General features: G+C 38.0%; 1 protein-coding gene across 1 annotated transcript in view; it reads right to left on the bottom strand.

Moving 5' to 3' along the window:
* Positions 1–25298, bottom strand: part of Npsr1 (neuropeptide S receptor 1) — a 173461-nt gene that overhangs the window by 28260 nt on the left and 119903 nt on the right. Inside the window, exons 3-4 of the mRNA XM_005412989.2 lie at positions 21704–21807; positions 594–687 (exon numbers count right to left, since the gene is read on the bottom strand). Coding sequence (XP_005413046.1) covers positions 594–687; positions 21704–21807 — 198 coding nt within the window. The remainder of the gene's footprint in view (positions 1–593; positions 688–21703; positions 21808–25298) is intronic.

Here is a 25298-nt window from a genome sequence, read left to right on the forward strand (position 1 = left end):
GGGCTTTGGGGTCAGGAGGGTGAGGCATTTGTTCCTGGAAACCATGCAGGTTGTAGTGTAAGGGCAAGCCTCTTTCCTTGCGTGGAATGCTTCTCAGGGTGGCTCAAGGGACAGGGTGGAAGCAGGGTGTTGAGGGGACAGTCAGAGCACAGTCCTGCCAGCACCTTCCCTAGCAGCTTGGGCCATCCCTGGATCTGTAAGTGTTATCCCAGGCAACTAAACTTTTCTCCTGACACCTTTTTTGGACCATCACACCTATAAAGATAGGAAAGGTGGTGGAGGCAGAGAGCAAAGGGAACAGGAGGAAAATAAAGGAGGGGAGACCATTGTTAAGAATGAAATAATAATGAAAAAATCCCATCCTCACTCAAGGAGCACTCCTTAAGACAGGTCATTTGCAAGTGGGAAGGAGACCAAGGGATGGAGGAAAGGAAGGAGAACAGGAGAATGGGGACCAATAAAGGTTTGTGATGTGTTACATACCTGCACCACTCTCCAGGGGGAAAGTCATCGTTATGTACTGCAAAAACGGACTCATAAAAACACAAATGGAAAGAAAGAAAAAAAGAGAGGAGGAAAGAGCACACCCTCACCTCCTTGCAGAAACTTCATGGGGTAGACGATGGCATGGTACCTGTCTATGCTGAGCGACACGAGGACGTAGGTGGAGGCGTAGAGCAGCACAACCTGAGGACAGCAAGGAGAGGTGGGCTGTGGCTTCTGGGAGGGGAGTGCTTTGAGCAATTTAGACACCTGGAAACTGAGCCAGGTGGAGGTGAGGGATGGGTTGAGGGGATGACTGACCCTCCCCTTCCTTCCTAGACAGGGCCACAGTTCTGGATGCTGGAGGTGGCTTTGCTCCAGGCCACAGATGACAGTGCTTCCCACCTTCCCTCACTCCTGCAATGCCTTTTTGGAAATTCATTTCAGGACCCGTCCTTCTTGACATTTGCATGGTACATTTATTTGTAATTGACTTTTAAAGCTAAACTAATTTTCTCTGCCACCACTGACATTCTGGAATAATTAGAAACAAAAGTTCATTTGCCTTTTATCTGTGTGAGTAGTGAGAGATGATGGAGGGTTGCAGTTTCAGGGGCCCACGTGCCCTTGGGGTCATTTGTCATCCTCTGTGCCCCACGCTCAGTGGGGCCTCCCTCCATCCGCTTCTCCAGCAGAACCCAGTCCTGCCGACCTTCTCCACACTCACTTCTATTAACCTCACCCACACTGGCTAATTATCTGTGTACAGGATTATTTGTAAACTCTGCAGAAGAGGAAATTAGGATGTGAGAAGTTAATATCTCTTCTGCCAGAGGCGAATTCAGAGTATAATTAAATGAAATGTCTCTGAAAGAATGATCAGAGTGGAAATTTTCCAGCCAATTTAAAGCTTCATTTCTACTGAAAGTCCAGCTATGCCAATGCTTTGTAGATTTAAGATTAATTCTGGAGCATGTAGAAGAGTAACGAGAATACTGAAGTCTCAAGATGAGCACTCACCGAATGTGTGCCTTGTTTGTTCTTTCTCTGGCTCATATAAGTAGCACCCTAATGAATTTTCTCATGGACGTGGGATGCAGCCAGGTCACAATAAACCCACTGTAAGTGGAAAATATATTAAACTGATAATGCATATACTTTACCTAATCTATTGAGCATCAGTTTCTCACCGTAAATGTGTCAGAACATATAGCTGGGCAAAATAGACTCAAGGCCCATTTTGTAAGAGTGTTGAACACCTCCTGCAGCTTGTTGAGTTTGGTAGTGGAAGGAAAAGCACAGTAGTTGTATGGGTCTGCTTTTGCATCCTGATAAAGTAAAAAAATCATAAATCGAATCATCAAAGGTCAGAGCTCATCTGTTGGTTGCGGCCATTCCTTTTTATCTTTGTCTCTGTGACATGATCACACTTGCATCTCCTCACTCATGTGGAAGGCACTGCAGGGACAGGGTGGCAAGGAAGGGTCAGAGACCACAGGCTCCCAGGAGCTATGAAAAGATATTTTTTTCTTGTGCAAGAGGTGACAAATGGAGAAAGAGATAAATGGTTAAGTTTAAGGAAAGAAGAAATCAGACAATTGGTTCTTTAGGGAAAAAAAAATAAGGTTTCTAAGTGTGATTTATGAACTCAGTATTGTTAAATCTAGTGACAACCAGCTGGAGGTGTGGCATTAGAGGCGGGTGCAGAGAAGAGTCCATCATGGGGTTGAAGGTCATAAGAACCTTGCACATTGGTGAATGTCCCAAGTGAGGTGGCCCATGGTTCAGAACCTGCAGCAGGAGGAAAAGTCACCAAAAGTGTGTCTGGAGAAGCAAGAAATTAACAGAGATCAACTCTGTGACACAGTGAAAAAGGGAATTTACTTTTGGAGATTAAACATCCTCAGACATTAAGGTAGGATAAGAAAATGAAAGGTTATCTAAAAGAAATGCATCTGAAATTATGCTGCTTCTCTACAAAGTGAGTGCCAGGGAACAGTATGAGAACATGTTCAGAGCTTTGAAGGAAAAATTATGCTCCAAGAACTTTGTAAATATCATTTCTGCACCAAGCACAGGACAGTTTTTCAAAGATGTATAAGAAGGAAGAAAATAGAACTGCACACACTCTTCCTGAACATCCTCCTTAGGGGAACTCAGCTGACAGAATTGTTTAAAATTTAAGAACTCAGGAAAGAGGAATAAATAATTGCAATGATGTAAGCAACGAAGTTCATGAAATAATTATGGGTATAGTTACAGAACACATCAGAGAAAAATTTGAGGAGTTGAGTGAGGGGAGAGAGAAAAAGGAAAGAAATCATGTGACTTTCCATTTACATATTTGAAATATCACTTCTGTTTTACGCTCTAATAGAGTTTATTAAAACCAAAAATTAAAGATAAATATGGTGAAATCCAATGAAAATGGAAAAAATTTAATGTGTTTGTTTCTTCTGCCATGATTGCAAACTACTGCAAGGTCGGTGGTTTACAGCAATGTGAATGCATTCAGTTCTGCAGCCCAGAAGTCCGGGTCATTTCTGCCAGGGCAAAATCAAGGTGTTGACAGGGCCATACTTCTTCCAGAGACACCAAGGGAGAAGCTGACCCTTGTCCTTTCCAGCTTCAGGTAGCTGGTTGCATCCCTTTGCTTGTCAGCCCAGAAATCCAATCTCTGAGGCTTCTGTGTGTGTCAAATTTCCCACTAACCTTCCTCATATGCTTGCATTTAGGGCCCACCGTGTTAATTCAGAATAATCTCACTTTTAACTTCTTAATTTAATCACATATGCCAAGTCCCCTTTTGTCAAAGAAGGTGACACACATAGGTCCCAGAGATGAAGGTGTAGATTTTTGTAGGAGGCAGGTTCAGCCTACCACAATTAAAACTCAAATAAGAAGGGGAAAAAAACAAAGAGCAGGAAATACTTACCATAGAAATGTTGAGAGATGACTGACTGAAGTAATGCCAAACAACATTTCTCACAATAAGTGAGGAGTGGCTTAAGTGCCTCCACTGAAACAAAAGCTATTTTTAAAAACCGTGCCTAAAATCCAACTGTGTACTTCTACAACTCAGCTTTCTCATCAGTGAGACACAATGCCTAGCACCCCCAACTTAAAGGAGGAGAGGGTGAAGTTGGCTCAGGGTTTCAAAGGATCCAGTTCATGTTAGAGACCTCAGGGCAGAAACTTTTGTTCATGGCAGCTGAGGAGCAGACCAGGGGTTGAGTGCTGGAGAGGAACTGACTAGGAATCAGACATAGACTCCATGGTCATACCTTTATAACCCTCAGGCACACTCAAGAGCGGGCTTTACTAATCTACCAGGCATTGTTTTAATTCAGTGTAGTTGACAAATTGGGGTTAATGGCCACAGTACTGTTTAGAAGAAAAACCACTGAAAGCAAATGATGTTAAAGTTTAAAAATAGAGGGTCAGCCAGGGGTATAGCTCAGTGGCACAGCACCTGCCTGGCAAACATGAGGTCCTGAGTTCGGTTTCTGGTGTGAAAACAAAACAAAACAAAACACGATTAAAGGAACATTAAGCAATCAAAAACCAAAAGAAGGCACTTAATGTAATACCACTATAATTCAAATTAAGTTTAAGACACATAATATTATATGTGATAAGATTATTTATATTGATAAAAGATATAATATAAAATGACAAGAAAATATTCATAAACTGGAAAGGAATCTGGGACTGGTAGGGGATAGAAGGGTGGGAAAAGGAAAGGGAAATAAAAAATGATGAAGATGTGATATGCCTACGTACCAGTTCCCCAAGATAAATGCAATTATCATATATTGCAAACATATACTAATAAAAAATAAAAAAGAACATTCACGAATTCACAAGGAACAAAACATTTATATATGTATATCAAAAGTGTTCAAAATATTACAGAGAAAAAAACAACAAAACCTATAGGAAGGAAAATTAAACTTTGTGATGTAAGAATGTCACACATTATTGTAAAATAGCCAGAAAACATTTCAAAACTTGGTTATATACTAATATACTAAGAAAGAAAACCCTTCAACATATTCCAGAAGTAGAATTTATGCAATTCACATATTTCAAACAACAAGCAGTAAACTGAAATTAGTAACATGTTTCTTATTTTTTTTAAATACCACTTGGAAATTTAAACATCCTTGCAATTAACTCAAGTCAAGAAGGAAATCAAAGTACAATTATAGTCAATTCATAAATGTCAACAATGAAAGCGCTACATATCAACAACATATGGGACACCATTCGGAGAACAGACGACAGCTTGTGGGCATATGTCTGAATTCTCACCAACCCACCCCTTAATTTTGACAGAAATGACCCAGGAAATAGGAAAGTAAAGAAAATCTTGCACAGAGAAGTGAGATTTAAATGCTGGAAACAGAGAAATCTTAGAAAAATGCCAGATTGGATTCATATAAAGGAGGATTCCTGGGCTGATTTAAAAATATGTACTTTTATTTTTTAGAACAATTTTATATCTACAAAAACACTCCTGTAGACAATAAGGTGAACTTCCATATAGTATTACCCATCTCCCACCTACACACTTTTCCCTCTTTAACAGATGTGCATATGTTAAAACTAACGAATCAGTATTGATGCATGATTATTAACTAAGCTCTGTGGTTTACATTAATGTTCACCCTGCATCGTACAACTCTACATACGGGTTTTGACAATTGCAGGGAGTCTGTGTATATCATTACAGGGCTATACGGAAAGCTTTCACTGACCTAATAATCCATGCTTATGTGGTTTTTCCTCCTTCTGCCAAGTCCCTGGTTTCCACTGACATTTTTAAAAGCTACCCTATATTTTTTTCTTTTGCAAAATGTAGCATAGTAGGAAGTACACATGACTAGCTTGAGGGATGCCTTCTTCCACTTAGCATTGTACAGTTAAGATTATGCCACATCTTTCCATTGCTCAATAGGTTGTTTCATCATTGAATACTCTTTCATTTTATGCATGTACCACAGTCTGCTCATCCTCTCAAATTTTAAGGGACCTCTTGGTTTCTTCCAGCTTGTGATAAGAAAGGTTCTATAAACATTCTTGTACAGGTTTTTGTGTGGACATAAATTGACAGTCTTGTTGATCAAATGCCTAAGATCACAGTTGCTGGAATGTGTAATAAGACTATGCTTAACTTTGTAAGAATCTGCCCAATTACCTCCCAAGGGAACTGCACTGTTTTGAAATCCAAACAGCAATGTATGAGAGATTCTATTAATATACATTCTCTAATAGGCATTCCCTCTTTCCCTTTATACTCCATCCAGGCTATAAGCTTACTGATTGGTGCCACCCATACCCAGGTTGAGGATTCCATTATCCACACCCAAAACTGTGCAAAATATATTTGATAATCATATACCCTTAATCCCAGTATCGCACCCTAGATCCATCCACCTCTGAACAATCCCAGCTATGAATGCATGAGGCTTTGAGGAGCCAATATGGCACAAGCTGTAATACTGTTGTATCTAAAAACTCAGACTAAGCCCATGGGGTAGTGCATCCCTGTAATCCCAGAACTGTAGGAGATTGAGGCAGAATTGTAGCTTCAAACTCAGCCTGTGAAATTTACTAACTTATTGAGACACTGTTTTAAAAAGAAAATGACAGGGAGGAGCAAAATCCCTGGGTTTGATGCTAAGTACTGCAAAAAAAAAAAAAAAAAAGCAAAACTCATGGACTAACCCAAAGTCCTAGTTCTTTTTGCATATTACCTTCTAGTAGTTTTATGGCATTGGATATTAATGTCTGTATTGTGTTATTTTTGTGAAAGGTACAAAGTCTGTGTTTAGATTTTTCTTGCATGTAGATGTTCAACCACCCTAGCATGAGTTCTTGAAAGGGCCACCTGTCTCTCCACTCCTTTGATCTATTATCAAGTACAAGTTGACTATTTCTAGGCATCCTATTCTGTTCAACTGACTTATTAGTTGATTCTTTTGCTAATGCTGTGCTCTCTTGATTACTGGAATTCTACAGTAACTCTAAAATCATATAGCATCGGTCTTCCCAACCTGCTTTTCTTCTGTATTGTGCTGGCTATTCTGTGTCTAAGTTTTTCTTAATATAATTCTTATTGTACACGTTTGTAGTACATAATGAATATGCTGTATTTATCTTGGCACATGTACAAAACACCTCTTAATTTCTGTTTGTACCTATTAAACTGTAAAGTTTATTCACATCCATAAAATAATTTTCTGGAATTTTTATTGTGATTGTGTTGAATTTATAGAACATACTGGGCACAATAGACATTTTTTTGAGACAGGGCCTCCATATGTAGCCCAAGCTGAGCTTCAAACTTGTGATCCTCCTGCCTCAGCCTCCTACATATCATAACACTATTGAATCTTCCTATCTGTTGTAGTCATGGTTTTCAAAGGAAACAATTTAATACAGGACACATAATTTATAGGATTATTTTACAGTAGTCACCCAAAGAGTTAAGTACAAAAGAGGGCAGGGAATCTATCCACACACTAAAACCCCCAAGAATCCAGCTGAAGGCCTGGATCCCATGGCAGTGTCCCGCATGAGTCCAGCTGAAAAACTAGATCCCATAACAATGCCCCCCATGAGTCCAACTGGAGGCCTAGAGTTCACGATAATGTCTCATGCAGGCCTGTTTCATAGATCTTCACTGGGAAGGCCCAAAGGTCAGTGGCGGAAGCTAGAAAGTCTGTGCCAGTGGGATGAAGGATCTGTGCTGATGAAAGGCTGAAGGTTCTGCACTGGAGCCAGGAAGTGACACTCAAAGTAAGGACCTGAGTTCCCCTGAAAAGCACCACAGCCATCCCCAGCAACAATGAGGTCCCGAGCTCCTCTGACGATGAGAACAATTGAATTTGTAGCAGGAAAGCCAGCACGAGAAGCTCCTCAAGGAGAACCAACAGCACCAGCTCTTCCTTTCCAGTTCTCCTTTTTATGTTGTTGGCAATAATCTTCAGGCGGGCCCTCCACATCCGGCAACACACTGATTCAGTTCAGCTGGGAGTTCCAAATTGACCACTAATTGACAATCCACCACATTCTCCATGAGCATGAAATATCTCCCATTTACTCAGATACAGTAAAAGCTTGGCTTGCAAGAATAGTGTGTTCTGCTAATAATCAAAAGCACTTATATATCAAAGCAGCAAGAGAGGGAGAAAAAAGAACCAGTTGTGATCATGTGATGTTTAGCATGATATATTATTTATATTGCAAGATATCACCTGCTTATGAAGATAAAATTTCTTAGAAATATTTGCTAACCTTGTGGAACACTCACAGAACACGTTACTCACAGTTCAAGGTTTGACTGTATTTGATTTCCTCCATCAGAGTTTTGTAGTTTTCTTTAACATCGCTTTACATATTTTGTCATAAAGTTTATTGTTTTATGTTTCAAATTTGAATTTTTTCTTTCTGAAAAAAGCAATTGACTTTGTATATTAACCATGTCTTTTTCAGTCTTGTTAATTATGCCTACTAGGTCCACTAGTTTTTATATGTTTGTTCACCTATTATTCCAAATTTTTGGTACAGACAATTGTGCTTTTATGAAAAAAAGACTTTATACTACCTCTTTCCCAATCTGTAAGCCTATTATTTCTTTTTTTTTTTTTTTTCGTCCTGTGAACTAATTAGATCTTCCAGTGCAGCACTGAATGAAAAGGTGAGAGAGGGTGTATTCACCATCTTTGCAGGAAAGGAAAACACCAACTTTCTTACCAGTGACCAGTCAGCTGAAGGTTCTTGTGGTTGCTACTGATCTGGTTCAGAGACTTCCTCTCTATTCCTAGTTTGCTGAGTTCTGCTGTTGAGTGGGTGTTGAATTTGTTAAATACTTTTTCTGCATCTATTGAAAGGATCATAAAGTTGTTAATCTTTGTTGATGTTATAGATTATATTCACTGATTTTTTAATATTTAACCAGACAGGTGTACTTGGAATAAATTAAACTTGAGCAAGGGGTATAATTTTTTTTTTATATACTGTTGAATTCTATTTATTTGTCAAGGAGTTTTGTTATAGTTCATAAAAGATATTGGTCCATGGTTTTCCTTTCTTTTTCTGTTTTCCTTTTTTTTTTTTTTTTTTTTTTTTTTGAGACAGATCTTGCTATGCAGTTCAGGCTGGCCTTTAGTTCACTTTGTAGCCCAGGGTGGTCTCGAACTTGCAACGATCCTCCTGCCTCAGCCTCTCCCCAGTGCTGGGATTATAGGCGTGCGCCACCACGCCTGACTGTTTTGCTTTTTAGTTTATGGAAAAAAGGTAAAACAAAATTTCATAACAAACTAATAGGAGAATAACAATAGTTAATACATTGCATATGTTATCTTTAAAGTAGTTATTCAGAGTATAAGATATGGGCATTAAAATCTCTCTAATTGACATTAGCACAAGCCTTTCTCTTCAATGAGCTAATAGTATGAGTATGAGTTATACTATTATGAACTAATAGTATAACTATGTATTATACTATTATGAGCTAATAGTGTAACTATGAATTATACTATTATGAGCTAATAGTATAACTATGAATTGCATTTTAAAACTATACTATGAGCTAGCAGTGTAACTATGAGCTGCATTTTTTCCCCTTTTGTCTTCTGTCCTTTCCCCTTTCCCCCATCCTAGATCCTTTTTTCCTTTTGAACAGTGTCTTCCTATTCCACAATATCTATTGTATGTTTTAGACCTTATTTACTCTTCTGGCAGTGTCTTGAGCCTTGGTGTTAGAGCAGTGGTGGCTTCACAGGGTGAGTTAGGAAGAATGAGTTAGTCAGTGCTCTCTTGGATCCTATTTTACAGAACAGACTGTACTTTCTTCTTTGTTAACATGGCAGTTTATTGCTATAAACATTCCCCTTTTTGAGTTAGTTACTGTACTTTTCAACTTCAAAGTTTCTGTGCAGTTGTATTTTAATTTTCCCCACAATTATTGTTATTTTCTATTTGGCAAGATATTATTTTATACTTTTCTCTAGTCTTTAAAAACATATTTAAAATAGCTTAAAGTCTTTGTCTATTTTGTCCAGTGACTGGCATTCCTCCAGAACGGTTGCTTTTCCTTTCACTTATTTTTTCCAGTAAATGAGCTGTCCCATATTTATGTTGTTGAAAACAGGTGGTTGTGGAATCTATTTTCAGTTCCCCAAGGTTTGTGATTATTGCTCTCTTTTTTAAGCTTCTTCGGTTAGTTTAATTGCTTTTCTGTACTAATCCTACAAAGTATGTATCCTCTGTTCCTGTGTGGCCAGTGAACTTTTTACTCCATTAGCTTAGTGGTTAAAAATTAAAGATTTTTTCCTTTTAATAGTTTCTTTAAATTGACAAAAATTTTTATATATTTATCATATACAGCATGATGTTTTATATATTGTAGAATGGCTAAATCAAGCTGTTTAACATATTGTTCCCTAACATAATTATTTTTATAAATGCAAGAGTATACAAAACCTACCCACTCAACAACTTTTAAGTATAGAAAATATTGATTATAGAACAGTTTTCTTGAACTTGTTCTCCTATTTGAAAAGTGTCCTTTGACCAAAATCTCCCCAGTGTTTCCAATGCTCAGCCAGTGGTAACCACCATTTTAGTCTCAGTTTCTGTAGGTTTGACTTTGGAATTCTACAAATAAGGGAGATCGCGCAACATTTGCCTTTGTGTGCCCGGTAATTTTACTTCTGTAAAACCCTTCCGTTTCATCCATGTTGTGGTGAATGTCAGGTTTTCCTTTTTTTAAGAGTGACTCTTATTTCATTGTGTACACAGAACATATTTCTTTATCCATTTATCTGTTTATAGACACCTAGTATGTTTCCATGTCTTAGCCATTATGAATAATGTTACAGTGAAAAGCAGAGTGTATATATTTCTTTGGCATATTTGTTTTGTATCTCTTCAATATATACCCAGGTATGGTATTGCTGGAACACATGGTAGTTGTATTTTTAATCTTTTAAGAAACCTCCATACTTTTTTCCACAGTGGCTATGCCATTTTACATGTCCACTAACAGTGGCAAGGCTTCTGTTTTCTCCATGTCCTTGACAGCACTTCCCATTTTTTTGTCATTTTGATAATAGTCATTCCAACAAGTGTGAAATGACATTTCATTATAGTCCTAATTTACATTTACCTGATGATTAATGACGTTGATACCCTTCTCATTGACCTTGTGGCCATTGGTATGTCTTCTTTGGAGAAATGGCTATTCAAGATCTCTGCCTGTTATTTAACTGGATTGTTGTTTTCACTGTATTAATTAGCTTTCTACTGCTGTAATGAAATACTTGACACTGAATGTCTTTATAAAGGAAAGAGGTTTATTTAACTCATAGTTTTATTTAATTCAAAGTTCAGACAGGCTGGTGCAGGTGCAAGGTCTGGCTCTGGCAAGTATCTCAAGGCAGATGTGTAATGGCAGTGCATGTGTGGGGGAAGGATCACATGTCCCATGGGAAGCAGAGAGAGGTGGGCTGCTCTTTTTATAAAAATCTTTCTTGAAAACTAAGGAGTCCCACAAGAACTACCTCCCATGGGCATTCTCCCCACCACAAAAAAAACATGGACCTCTCACTAGGGCCTATCTTTTAAACTTCCACCTCCAATATTTCTACCCTGAGGTTCAAGCATATAACCACATGGATGTGTGGAGAACAACACTGGTAGCCCTTGGAGCTTATGACTAATTTTATCAAGGTGTATAAAAGTGGGTCTGTCAGATCCACGTATACTCTTTAGATTATTTTTATTGATGAACTATTAATTTTAATTTTATGAGTCATTATATTAAACAATGAGTACTTAACAAGAATAATATCACAAAAATATAGTATTGTTTTTAATATTATTTATAAAAGTATCAAAATTTTCAACGTTGACTAATTTTTGGTGTACAATGTCTGAAAAAGAACATCAGAAAAAAATTCTCATATGAACTGCAATGAAACACCAATAGCTTTTTACAAAAAATAATTTTTACTTCAATTATCATGCCTAAGGCAGGCTGCATACATGACAACAGCATATTCCATACACACATGGTGTTTACCCTGTCAGCACATGTCTTTTGCTTTCCTGGCTTTTTGTAGGACATACTTGATATATCAGCGGCCTTGTTGTTTTGTCAGGAGTTTCTTATTATGTTATACAATATATGGCTAACGGAAACATAAAATATCAATAAAATAAATTATTAAATTCTTGATACGTATTGTATGTTTGGAATAGACATCAACATTTTCACATCAGCTGTGTACTTCCTTACAAAACCTAAAAGATAACATCAGAAATAAATTCCTATGTGAACTACAATGAAAATACTAATGGAACTCTACCGTCAAAAAAAGCTTTGCTTCAACTATCACACCCAAGGCAGTCTTCATATATGACAATTGCACAAGTCTCACATTGACAGCCCATGTGCTTAGCTATCCTTTCCTTTATGGCAATTTTATCACCTCTCTTCTCTTCCTATTTTGTCAATAGCTTCCTACTCTATTGCACAATATGCTGTTAACAGAGAAATAGGATGTCAATAAAATACAATATCAAATCTGTAATGAGTGCTTAGAATAGACATCCACATTTTCAAATCAGCTGTTTATTTGCTTACAAAACCTAAAAGAGAACATAAAAAATAAAAGCTTATGTGGACTACAGTGTAAACACAAACAAAAGTCTATCACTGAAACAAGCTTTGCTTCAACTGTCTACCCAAGGCAGTCTTCACACATGACAACTGCATGTGCCCTATACAAGTATCTCTGATAGCACATATGTTTTATTTTCCTGTACTTTCTTGTAGGGCACAGTTGACATCTTTTTTGTTTTCCTGTTGTAGTAGGTCTTTGTGATGCTGCATCTGCTTGTTCACCTGTCAGCTTACTAGTGTGCTCCACAATTTTTTTGCATAGTTCCAAGCAGAAACATTTTTCTTCCTATGCTATAAATGATCTCTTATGAGCTCCAGTCCCAATCCTCTAAGAAAATTTCACCATGATATTTTGCATTTGTTATTTTCTTTGTAAACTATGAAGCTATTTATGCCACATATGTTTAGGATTGAGTAAAACACAACCATTGGCCAGTGCTTTGAGTCTCAAGAGACATCACAGTTGCTATATAACTAATCAACATCATCTACTCCATATTTGGTTTTGGGGTTGAAAGCTTCCATCTCAGGCTTTGTTTTGTTGCAGTTTCCTTATCAATATTTCCATCATGGTGAAAAGTTTACATCAGCAGTACCAGCATGCTTTTGTTTCCCATATCAGAGGCCAATGTTATATCTTTCTGAAATTCAAAGATTGTACTATACAATTCTCTGTTTTGAAATTGTAACATTTCATTTGGATTTTCTGCTTTTTCCCTGTGTACAGTTTCTGCCCTGGTCAACTTGTGCTTTGTTAGCAAATGTAACATCAGTTTTAGAAAGCAGTAAGACAATTGTCACATTTTGGTTAGTTTGGGAGATGGGAGTGACAAGTCTCTTCATGGAATCATTTGGTTTCTTACTGTATGCATAAGGACCTGATGGCTGAGTTCCAGGATAAGCGTCAAAATGGAAAGAATACTAAATCTTTGTATCTACAAGGGCACACATCTTTGTGTTGGATTTTGACCCATTGCTTTTCCTGAAGTCTTTTACATTCTTGTGCTCACCATGAGACATCTGTGCTAAGCACAGCAATCCTATGAATGCTTTCAGTTCAGCTATTGAGGTGTCACAATAAATACATTTTGGGGAATGTTGCATGATACCACTACACCAGTGGCACTGTTAATAATAAATTTTTGAACATGACTATTGGGACATACTGAATGTATTACTTGCATTCCAGCCTTTGTGTATTTCATAGCATCTTGTAGCATTTTATCTGCTATAATTTCCAACACTGAATTACAGTGTTGGTATTCTGTCCAATACATTTCACCCCTTCCAAGACCTTCAGTGTATTTTCAGACCTAGTTCTAACATCGGAGCATTCCCCATTTGGTTGGGTGGCCATTTCACAACATTTCAGCTAGTCAAATATATACTTACATTGCTGTTGTTTTCATCATCTGAATCAAGGAGGTCTGCATTCACTATGTCTGTATTAGTCGACTCTAGCTTCATTTCACTGTCATAGGAACTTTGGCTCACACGGCCAGTGTCAAGTCATCATTATCATCATCACTCTTCTGTTATGAAAGCACGTATTTTACTATAATGAATCATCTTCACCTATGCATGGATAATCTGATGATTCACTTTTGACCTCCTCCAAAACTTGCAAGTCTGGTTTTTTGTATCCCATTATACTGAATTGGACTACTTCTACCAGAAAAATCAAAAGAAAACTTGTTTTTTTGGTTTTATTTTAAAGAGAGTAGTAAAAAGAAAGAACAGTAGCAAAATACCAACATCACAGGAAAAACAAGACAAAACAAAGAAAACTTTTAAAAAATGAATCCTGGAGTAGTGTGGTTCTATTGGTCCCTCTGTGATTCTCAGGTAAACTTATACAAAAACAGTTAGATGGAGCATAAGGTAGATAGAAATCCCATTTTGACACTTTTGCGTACTTGCACACTCCTTGCCATTCCTCATACCAAGTGGGTAAACACAGAGATAGCTTCTTGTATCCCTCAGGGAAAGTTACTGAGATGCACAGCTGGCTACTATAAAGCTAAAATACAAATTTATAGAAGAAAAATAAAGGGTGGATCCACTGGACCCAAGCTTATGTCTCAACCATATCCAAACCGTTGCACTCATTGTGGAGTTGGGTGCATTTCTTAATATTTTGGTAATTATGTCTTTATCAGACATACGGTTTGCAGGTACACATTTTTCATTCTGTGGGATTCTTTCCTTCGAAGTGCAGGCTTTTTCAGGCTGATATAATCCCATTCATCTATTTTTGCTTGTGTTACCTGTTTTTAAGTTCATAGTCAAAAAATTCCTTGCCAAGACAAATGTCATGAAGATTTTCCCTTGTCTTTTCTTCTAGCAGTTTTAGGATTTTAGATCTTACATTTAAGTCTTTAGTTCATTTTGAGCTGAATTTTGTGTGTGGTATTAGAAAGGATCTAATTCCATTCTTTTGCATGTGAATATTCAGTTTTCCCAGTGCCATTCATTGAAGAGAATATCCTTTATCTGTTGTATGTTCTTAGAATCTTTGTTCAAAATTTGTTGGCCAAAATATATATCTTCATTTTGGAGCTTTTTCTCCCATCCCATTGGTCTATATGCCAATTTTCATGCAAGTCCCTTGTTATTTTGATTTTTGTAAATGTTAGTCATATATCAACTTTAATGGATTAAGAAATGCCGAGCAGACTAACAAAGCTCACTTCTGGGTGTGTCTGTGGATAACTGATGGGTAACCCAACCATCTGAGGTGGGAAAGGTACCTTCTTTGTGGGTGGCACCAACCAATAGGCTTGTAGCTTGAATGAAGTAAAGAGGAGAGAGAGAAGACAGCATACTCATTTGGAAGAATTCCAGTCTTCCTAATGGGTACACCCCTTGCTGCCCCACCTCCCAGACATCTGTCTCCAAGTTTCCAGTTTCTTTAGCCTTTCAACACAGACTTACATTGACAACCATCCACTGAGCTTCCTGGTCTTTGGTACTGGACTGGCAGTGACTCCTTTCCGACTCCTGTCCTGCAGCTTCCAGCCTCCTGGGGTGAGCAGCTATTGGATTCTCTGGATCTCCAGTGTGCAAGAGGCACTTGTGAACTCTTCTGCCTCTGACCCCATAGGCCATTTAATAAATCTCCTTGTATAATTATGTCTATGTTTTCTATTGATTCAGTTCCTCTAGGGAACCCTTGCTAATACAGTTATCATAGCTTTGTAGTGATTTTGAAATTAAGCAATGTGATGCCTGTAGCTTCTCTACTTGCTCAGTATTGATTTAGATATTTGGGGGTCTTTTGGGATTCTATATGTATTTTAGGATTTATTTTGTTTTTATTAAAATATCATTGGAATTTTAGTGGGATTGAACCTGTAGGTCACTTTGGGTCATATTATATTTTAATAATATTAATTTTAATCCATGAACATGGATATTTCCTCACTTATTTGTCTGTTCTTTAATTAATGTATCTGATGCTTAACCACCTTAAGTTTATTCCTGTCTTTTATTAGATTTTTTTTGTAGCTATTGTAAATAGGATTTTTTTCTTCATTTTTTGTAGAATAGTATGTTATTAGCATATAGAAATGCTACAGATATTTGTATTTTGATTTTATATCCTGCAAATTTACTGAACTTATTAATTCTGACAGTTTTCTTTTTGATGGAGTCTTTAGGGAGCTCCCTGTTTATAATATTATGAATAGCGTCTTCACTTATGATTTAGAAGTCTTTTAATTCTTTCTCCTGCATGCTTGCAATTTCTAGAACTTCAGGTATTATATGGAATAGAAGGGGTGAAAATGGCATTTTTGTCTGTTTTTGACCTTAAAGAAAAAGCATTCAGATTGTCTCTGATGAGTATAATATTAGATGTGGCCTTGACAGATATGGATTTTACTGTATTGAGATACTTTTCTTCTATATCTAATTTACTGAGCTTTTCATTTCATCATGAGAGGATTTTGAATTTTGTCAAATTCCTCAAGTTTGGTCAGAATAAGAGTTTAGAGCCTTCCCTATTTTCTTGGAGGCTAGAAACAGTCCTGGATATGTACTAGGTATTCAGGAGTCCCAGGGGTTAAACAGAGATTTTTAAAGACCCTGTGAACACCCATTACCCAGCTTAGATTTTTAAGATTTAGTTAGTCTATCAACTTTCTCAACAGTTACCCAATAACTCTGGCATCTGTGAAGTTAATCAATTGCTTATCATTATTTCTGACAAATTCCCAGAGGAAAAAACTTATCACAGTAAGAAAGTTCTGAATAAAGTAAAATACAGACAGCCTTGCAAATGAGATATTCCAAAGAAATGCCAGATACATGGAGTCATGGAAGAGTCCCAAGAATGAGGCATGGAAATCACTCGAGCCCTAATCTGCTTTCTTTAGTGGTTGCTAGACTATTTATTTTTGCCATAAATGAGAACTGTTAATTTTCAAGGCTACAACAAAGCTGGATACTGGAGGGTGAGAATAATACCACCTAAAGCATCAAAAAGCTCATTCTTTCTCCTGAGATGCAGCTATTTTCTTAAATAAATGCTCCCTCAATTGCTACACACCTTTGATTAACTTCCAGAGTACTAAAATTTTGACTGTGACAATTTTTATAAGTTTTATTGCTTCTTTTATGGGGAATTATTGGTTTTTTCCTCAGACTATTTTTTACTATTCCAGCAAGATATATTTTACATGTAATATTATCTTAACATGTTACTGCTATGACTATTTCTGGATCAAGAAGTCATTTTAAAGTTGACAGGGAAAAATAAGTGATAATATCCTTTGAAAAATGTAGAGCTATGTGTGACTGCCAGTTTTTAACATGTTCTCAACAATCCTTGCCTGCTAGTGTTAGTCTCTCTTGTGATTCTTTTCTCCCATACTGAATCGGCAATGACTTGTGCAACCAAAAGCATAACATGGAGGTGGTTATGTTTTGAGATTGCACCATAAAATAATTTGCCACTTCTACCCCTGTCAGTTGGATAGGTTTATCTTCGAACAGCCAGCTGAGATGTTGTAAGGACAGGGAACCTGGAGAAGTCCCTGTGCAGAAGGTGGAATGTTCTGTAAACACCTAACATCATGCTGGCTATATGAGTGAGTCATTCTGTACATGAATTCTCTAGCCCCAGTCAAGCCTTTCAAAGACTATGGCACCAAGAAACATCTATTTGAACATATGTTAAGCCTTTATTCAACCTGCCCATTAGGCTCTTCCTAAGTCCTTGACTAATGGAAGCTGATATGATAAATACTTATTATTTTAAACCACTATGGTTTGCCATAATTATTTTCTCAGTAAATGATTACTAATAGAGTGAGCAATTGAAAACATGCATCTACAAGGAAGTACCTATCCTCAAGAAGAAATTTAAATAGTTAAAAAAAAACTACCCTTGAGAAAGTGTCATCTCTCATAGTGCTAGAGACTCTTTTACATCTACTATAAATTCAAAGTTATGTTCAAAGCAAAAAAAAATTATAATTGTTTTATACCCATTACCTGCATAATGGAATAACCCTGCTACTAAGATATGAAAATGACACAACAGATGAAAATCATAATCTTACTTATGCATACAGATTCTAAACAATGCTACTAAAAAATGAAATCTAGGAGGATTTTCTAGCAGGGAATCTAGCAGAGATGCATTATACATTTTCACAGCTACAGTAATTTAGATATGAAGTATAGGCATCAGAATAGAAGTATATGAATGGAAAATCATTTTAAGGTCTTAGAAACAGCACATCCATCCTGACGCCACTTATTAAGTGATCCATTCTTTCCACTTATAGTTGAATTGTCTTTATTTGTATTATATACATGTATGATGCATAAAGGACACAAATATATGATGTACATGCAATATTTTGCATAAATTATGCAGATTTTATATATGTATAGTAACTGATCTATGCTGCAGCCTAGTGATAGGCAGAGTATAGATATCCTTAATCTAAAAAAAGATGTTAGTAAAACCCAGAGAATTATAAGTGCTCCAGTTATAAAATAATTGAAAAGTTATAAAAATAGGTTTAGAGAATAAGAAATTCAAATGTCAATAGATATTTGAAAAAGTGTAGCTTAAATGGCAATAAATAGTTAGTATTTAGTTTGTAGGAAATTGTTAAAATTTTTGTTGTAGTTTAAAGAATAGCATTGGGTTAGCTTGAGAGGTAAATGGTGAATATAATTGACAGTTTTTCTGGTGATTATTTAGCCATACTATATCAACAGTTTTAATATTGATCAAGAAATTCTACTTGATGATTGAAATATAGTGCTTTTTATTCTTATAATTGCTTATGTATATTTATATATATATATTTCTAGCAAAATTACATTAAACTAAAAATTACATTAAAAATCTTACAAATGTTGCTTGCCCTTTCATACAGGAGGAAGCAGTGATTTGTTGCCTAGGAGAGCTGTGTTGTAGATTATTTTCCTTTGGTGTCAGTTTGGCTCACCATATGTAATCATTGATACATTTTGTCAACTTGAGAAATTTAGAAGTTTAACTAAGTGACTCAGCAGGGGACCAGGGTGCTCACTTTGTAAACATCCTCATCTTGTTCAAGAGGAGGGCAGGGAAATAGTGTGAGTACTACACCCAACCGAGAGGGTGGTAGTCTGCTTAAAATATAAGAGAAGAAAAGAGGCTTGTTCTTTCCCCTTTTTTGCTCTTGCTTCTTCTGCTGTCTTCTGCTACCATGAACTGTTGCCCTGTGCCACACCACCATGCCTTGGGGCCAGCTGTATATGGACTGAAAACTCCACAAACTGTGAACTACGTAAACTTTTCCTTTCTTAATTCTAGGTGTCCAGTATTTTGTCTCAGCAATGAGAGAAAAGTAACTAAGACAGAATTTGGTACCAGGAGTTGGGTTTTTTCTGTGACTTTACCTGACTGTCAAGAGCTTTTGGTAATGGCTTGTGGGAGGTTCAGAGATGTCACTTGAAAGAGTAGAGCTGGAATGTCTTAGACTGTTCTGTTGATCTGTTGTTCTGGGAGATTCTGGTCAGAGCTCAGAAGACCAGAAGGCAGATAGAAATCCTGGCAGTAAAGACAAAGCTTGGAAAGTTTCTGTTAGGAAGAAACTTTCTGTTAGGAAGAATGGTTGATGCACTGGCTATTGGAGTCCAGACCATGCATGTTATGGCTTGCCAAAAAGTTTATCTGCATTTTGATCATGTCCAGAGACTTTGCCTGAGACTGAGATTAAGGGCAGTGGACTAATTAATCTGGCAGAAGAAATTTCAAGACAGTTGAATGTGAGGCTGTGGCATGGCTATAGTTGGGGGCTTAAGCCAGATCTACATTGAGAATCAAGAGCAAAGAGCCCAACAGAATGATTTAAAATGTGAGTTTGGCCAGAAAGGAAGATCCAGTAAAGCTGTGGACCACAAAGAGCTGAGGAGATCTTTATTGCTGAGAAGCAACAGGAGAATAGAAAAGGTGACCTGAGGGCATCACAAAAAGCAGCAAGTCTCCACCCTCTGCAGACTCAAAACTGCAAAAGTGAAAGGATTTTCTTTGAGGAGAAAGCTGCAGAGCACCATGATCCACACCACTGGCCAGAATGGCAGCAGTGTAGAAAATTTGTCCCCCAGAACTAGATTCACAGTGCCCAGTGATCCAGGCATGCAATCCCTACAGCCAAGAGAGAAGAAAGCCTGGCTACTGCTCCAGCTGGCAACAGACATCATCAAATGGTGCTGTTTTAGGCACATGCAGAATGTAAGAGTTGTGGTGTTAAAAAGGGTTCCACCTTGATTTCAGAAGGCCTGGGAGGCAGTGTGCTCCTAAGACAGGAGCAGTGTGTGAAGCTATGAGGGTGAAGCCAAAGGTTCAGTGGAGACCTCAGAAGTTTGCAAAAGCCAGGAACATGGATCATCTAAGGAATGCTGAAGGAGGAGGAATGCTTAGCAATCATGCCTAAGAGAGAAACCATGGGAGCTGTAACTGATAAGGCAATAGATACTCCAATTTTCTTTTTTTAACTCCATATTGAGGGAAGTAATTTAAATCACTTAAGCTATAGTTCACCCAAGTCTCCCTGGTTAGTTATCAACTTAGAGAAGAGCAGAATCATAAAATGGGAACAGAATAAACAGCACAAATTGGGAAGTGGGCTAATAGTTAAACTGCAATGGTCATTTGGAATTTGGTTGTCTGACATTCTGGGAGAAGTAAACTTTGTAATAATTGTGTGACATTGTAATAAGATTCCCCAAAATGAGGTAATTGTTACTATAGAAACCTAAAATGTACTTAACCTGAAGGTGAGATGCTGGTTGGCATGGACATCTTCTCTGGCTCCTGGTTAGGGATTGTCCATCAGCTGGCTCCAATAAAGCTTTGTTCATTCCTGCCTCGTTGGGTTTCTTGTGAATTCCTTTCTTTTTTTTTTTTTTTTTTTTTTGTTTTTCTCTGGTACCGGGAACCGAACTCATGACCTTGCGCTTGCCAGGCAGGCGCTTTTGCTGCTGAGCTAAATCCCCAGCCCCGTGAATTCCTTTCTTGATGAACTCTTTTTCCCTCATGATAACCACTAGAAGTGCCATATGAGTGGAGTCACTCAAGCCCTTTGGAGCTCACAATTTGCCATAGGTTGCTTCAGATGCTGGACGTGGAACTATAGGGCTTAATGTTTGCCTTGGTGGATTTTAGACTTGCTTTAGTTCCAATCCTTTGTTTTTCCCTGTTTGTAACTTTTGGAATGAAATTGTTCATTTTGCTCCATTAAATGTTGGAAGTGTCTAACTTTTCATTTGCACAGGGGCTTGCAACTAAGAGTTTGCCTTAAATCTCAAAGGAGACTTGGGACTTGGACTTTTCAGCAGTGCTGAAACCGTTAGGATTTTGGCAACTCTTGCAGATGGACTAAATGCCTTTTGCATAAAGGGATGTGCATGAGTCTTTGGGGGACCAGGGGTGAAATGTTATGGTTCTAATATAATATAGTGTTAATAGACCTAATACTGGCTCTTAAGGATTGTTAATCCTGTGTTATATTGTTCAAATTGTGAAATGATAAGAAAAAGCATATCTTTGTATTTGGAAAGCAGTTTAAAGAAAATGCGTCCAGTTGCCAAGTTGAAAAAGGGTGGATTGTAATGTTTGATACATTGTGTGAATTTGAGAAGTTTAGAAGTTTAACTAAGTGACTCAGCAGGGGACCAGGACCTCACTTTGTAAGCATCCTCATTATGCACAAGAGGAGGGCAGGGAGATGGTGTGAGTGCTACACTCAACCTAGGGGGTGGTAGCCTGCCTACAATATAAAGAAAGAAAAGAAGCTTGCTCTCCCTCCCTTTTTGCTCTTGCTGCTTTTGCTGTCTTCCAGTGCCATGAATTGTTGCCCCTGTGCCATGACACCCTGCCTTGGAGCCAGCCCTGTATGGATTAAAATCTCCACAAACTGTGAGCTAAATAAACTTTTCCTTCCTTAATTCTGGGAGTCAAGTGTTTTGTCTCAGCAATGAGATAAAATGAACCAAGACACAATGGCAGGTGCCACCTACCTGCAAATAGCGAACCACTCGGCAGACCAGGTCAGGCGCCAGGAATTCTCCAGTGAATCGCCAAATAATGTCTGTCAAGATGTTGACCAGACCTGTGAAAGAGTCTAGCAAAAAACACACAGCTCTTAGTTTCAGTCTGTCAGATTTGCAGCTGTGCTGCATTTGAGGTGAATTTCTGGGGAGATTTTGCTTCTCTTGGTTTGCACATGGTCACTGAAGAAAAGGAAGATAAGGCAAGAGGCCTTCGGTTTTTATTGTTGGAGTTTGTTGACCACTCAGATATAACCACATAGGAAGGATTTCAGCAGTGACTGAGGGGAAAGAAGACTAATCATTGGATTGTTCTTTTTAAGTCACAGAAGAGTTTTAGGGTGTTCTAGACCTGTTTCAAAGCAAACACTCAGAATCAGAAGGAGGCGATGTTGAGAAAAGCAAATTTACCTTTTACCTTTGGGAACACTTCAAAATTCCTCTTCTCACATCTTTCATTCTGCAATTTAAGCCTCTTATCTCCTTACCTCAGACTCCATGTTTTTTGTTTCTTTCTACTTTCAATAACTATCCTTAGAAAAAGTGAAGCATACATTCTATTAATTTAAGTTGGTTGGACTAGTGTATAGGGAAACTGAAGGTAAGGTCAGGAATTTTGATCTGTGTGTAGTTTAGAAATAGTTCTGCAGCTGCAGACTCTATGAATTGAACAAATGTCTAGAAGGGAAATGGCAAAATATAATATATCTCTAAAAACTTCTCACCAGTCCATAACAGACATCACTAATTGGTGATAGAATTCAGAGTATTTCTCAAAATGGTGTTTTAGATATTCTCTGCTGATTGATGGATGGAATAAGAACACAAGACAGGATAAGCAAAATGTCACTGAGTAGTGGTCACTTTTTTAAGACATGGGATATAGTACACTATCAAGGACCCCATAAGCAGGGCAAGCTCATTGCTAAGGTAGCTCTTTGAATTCTGGAGAGAGTGATGTTCTGCCTAAGCAAAATAGAAATTTCAAAGCTGCCTTGTTAGCAGAGAGAAGAATAAAATAGCTGCAGGAAGTGGCTGACTGTAATGGATATTCTATGTGAGGCCAGAAAACATACCAGAGAGTTATTTCCATGAGCATTTCAGAAGACAGAGCACTCATTAAGACTCCCAGGAATGTACTGGTGGGAGGGATGATGATATCACCCAAAGCTTCAGCAGGCTTCTGTGCATAGGCCCAGGTAGGAGAGGTGGTCATAGAGGTAAGTGTGTGGTATGATTACTCTAGTGCTTCCCAAAGGACTCATGGATATTTGGTTGACTATATACTAGAAAACAAGGAACTACACAGACATTTTGAGGACTATTAATCATAGAGTCAGGGAACCTAGAGATCTGAGTATCATTCAGTTCTCTTTTAAAATAGACTCTTTTGAGGCTGGGTAATGAATGAAAGCCTGGCCACAGTGGGGAGATCTACTAGGTCTGTAGCCCTCCCTATTAGTCATTGTCCCAGTCCAGGACCATTTAATCAGAATACATGTACTTGACAGTTGGAATAGCCACATATTGGTTTTTCCATTCTAGTCATGAAGGCCAAAAGGAAAGTGCTCAATTCAATAGTTTGGTCCCTATAGACAATGAATAGATTTTGGAGAATTACTGTAGACAGATTCAAACTTGAGTAAGTAATAGTCTTGACTGTAGCTTCAGTGTGTTACAGCAAAAATTCAGGTTGTATTCCTCAAGAGACCAAAGAGAACAGACAAAGTTTTAATTTAGAACGGTCACCTCTCATCCCGACTTGCAAGTCAGGGAAGTGGGTGTAGACCTACGTTTGTTCCCAGCTTATATACATTTTTGGTTTCCATGGTAACATATTGGCATGTTGTAGCCCTGGCCACATGTTGTTTTTCTTGTGCCACGTAACCGGGTCAGGCTCTGGTCATGAGCCCAATCACAATGATATATACTTCCTGTACTCTGTTCTATATGTCCCCCTTTAGATAACCATACATTTCCTTTATGGTTACAATGTTTATCTAGGGCCAGGGAAGGGATAAAACAACCCAGGCAGGGTCATAGGTGGCTATCTGGGCCCTGGTGTTCTTTGTCTTTGGAGAAGCATTCCAAGGCTAAGTCAGGACTTCAAAGTTAACTCTTTACAACCCTTCCAGAATGTTTCTCAAGATACATTTTGAGGCTTGCATTAAGGCTAGAATTATTCTATCTTAAAATGATATGCAAAGAGTCATCTTCCCCTACAAGTGCAGGCATGATGCTTTGGCTAGAGCATATTATTATGGTCTCAGGTAACTGGTATGTAGGAATACATTTTGCAAGTATTCTGTTCTAATCCGATGGGTAAAGATGATCATAAAGAGTTCACATTCATATGGAACAGACAGTAACATGCATTTACTGTTTTACTGAAAGCTATGTTAACTCTCTTAACATCTGCCATAATCTGATTGGCAAAGGCCTGAAACACTGCAGAATATCACCTTGACCCATTTATATTGGGAATGTCACTAGAAAGACCAAGAAAGTGGTATTGAGTACATTACAGGCCTTGGTAAGATAAATGCACTATGGAGGGTGGGGGACGGACTCTGAAGATTCAGGAACATGTCACATCAGTGAAATTTTTCATGGTCTAGCAGTGAGGACCTGCTGGAAAATACCCACCTTCCCATCCCCAAGTACAATATAAATTGCTGCATCCTACAAAAATTACTTCACTAAAGAAAACAACTATGTATTAGGGCTCCTTGGATTCTGGAGGCAATACACTCCACATCCAAGAATATGGCTGTGGCGTATGCTGGATAATGTAGAAGTCCCAAATCCATGAGTGGGCCTGGAGCAGAATGGGCTCTGCAGCATGTGTGGACTGAGATGTAAATTTGGAGCATATAATCCAGCAGACAGTACAGTGTGGGCAATGTTGGTGGGAAAAGAAACAGTTTGGAGTAGATGAACACCCAGTGGGAAAATCAGAACACAGCCCTTGGAACTCTGGAGCAATACCAGGTCAACTGCAGTGGAGAACTCTATATCTTTTGAGAAACTGTTCCTATAATGTTTCTGAGACTTGACATTTTAGGAATGCTTGATAATGGAAGCATTGGGTATTTGGGACTGTATTATGAGCTGCATTTTGTCAAGTACAGGAAGTCATCAAGTCAGACAGGTTCAACAACTCTCCATTAAAGATGGAAGTACTATAGATCAAGCCCGCACAAGACCAGATCAGTATGAATAATAGCATGAGCAGGTAGACCAGATGCTCCCACATCATCCACCAAGGTTGTACAGTGGGTCTGCTCCACTCACATTTATGGTAAAATGAGGACATTGGCTAACACATGGATTAGTTCACTATGTAGCTGCAAAGCAAAAATAGTGCATTACAGTGGCATCCATGGTAGACTGGAAAGACAGCAAAGAAATATCTTCTTAATGTATGGAGTTGCAAGCAGTGTATTTGTTTTTCACTTTCCATGGAGGAAACATAACAAATGATTTGTCCAGTCAACATTATCCAGGCTTTGTCCTTAGTCACCAAAATACTGACATAATGAGCATATGGAATGGGCACAGTGAC

The sequence above is a fragment of the Chinchilla lanigera genome, unplaced genomic scaffold (genome assembly GCF_000276665.1).
Source record: "Chinchilla lanigera isolate Chin_1 unplaced genomic scaffold, ChiLan1.0 scaffold00159, whole genome shotgun sequence".
NCBI lineage: Eukaryota > Metazoa > Chordata > Mammalia > Rodentia > Chinchillidae > Chinchilla > Chinchilla lanigera.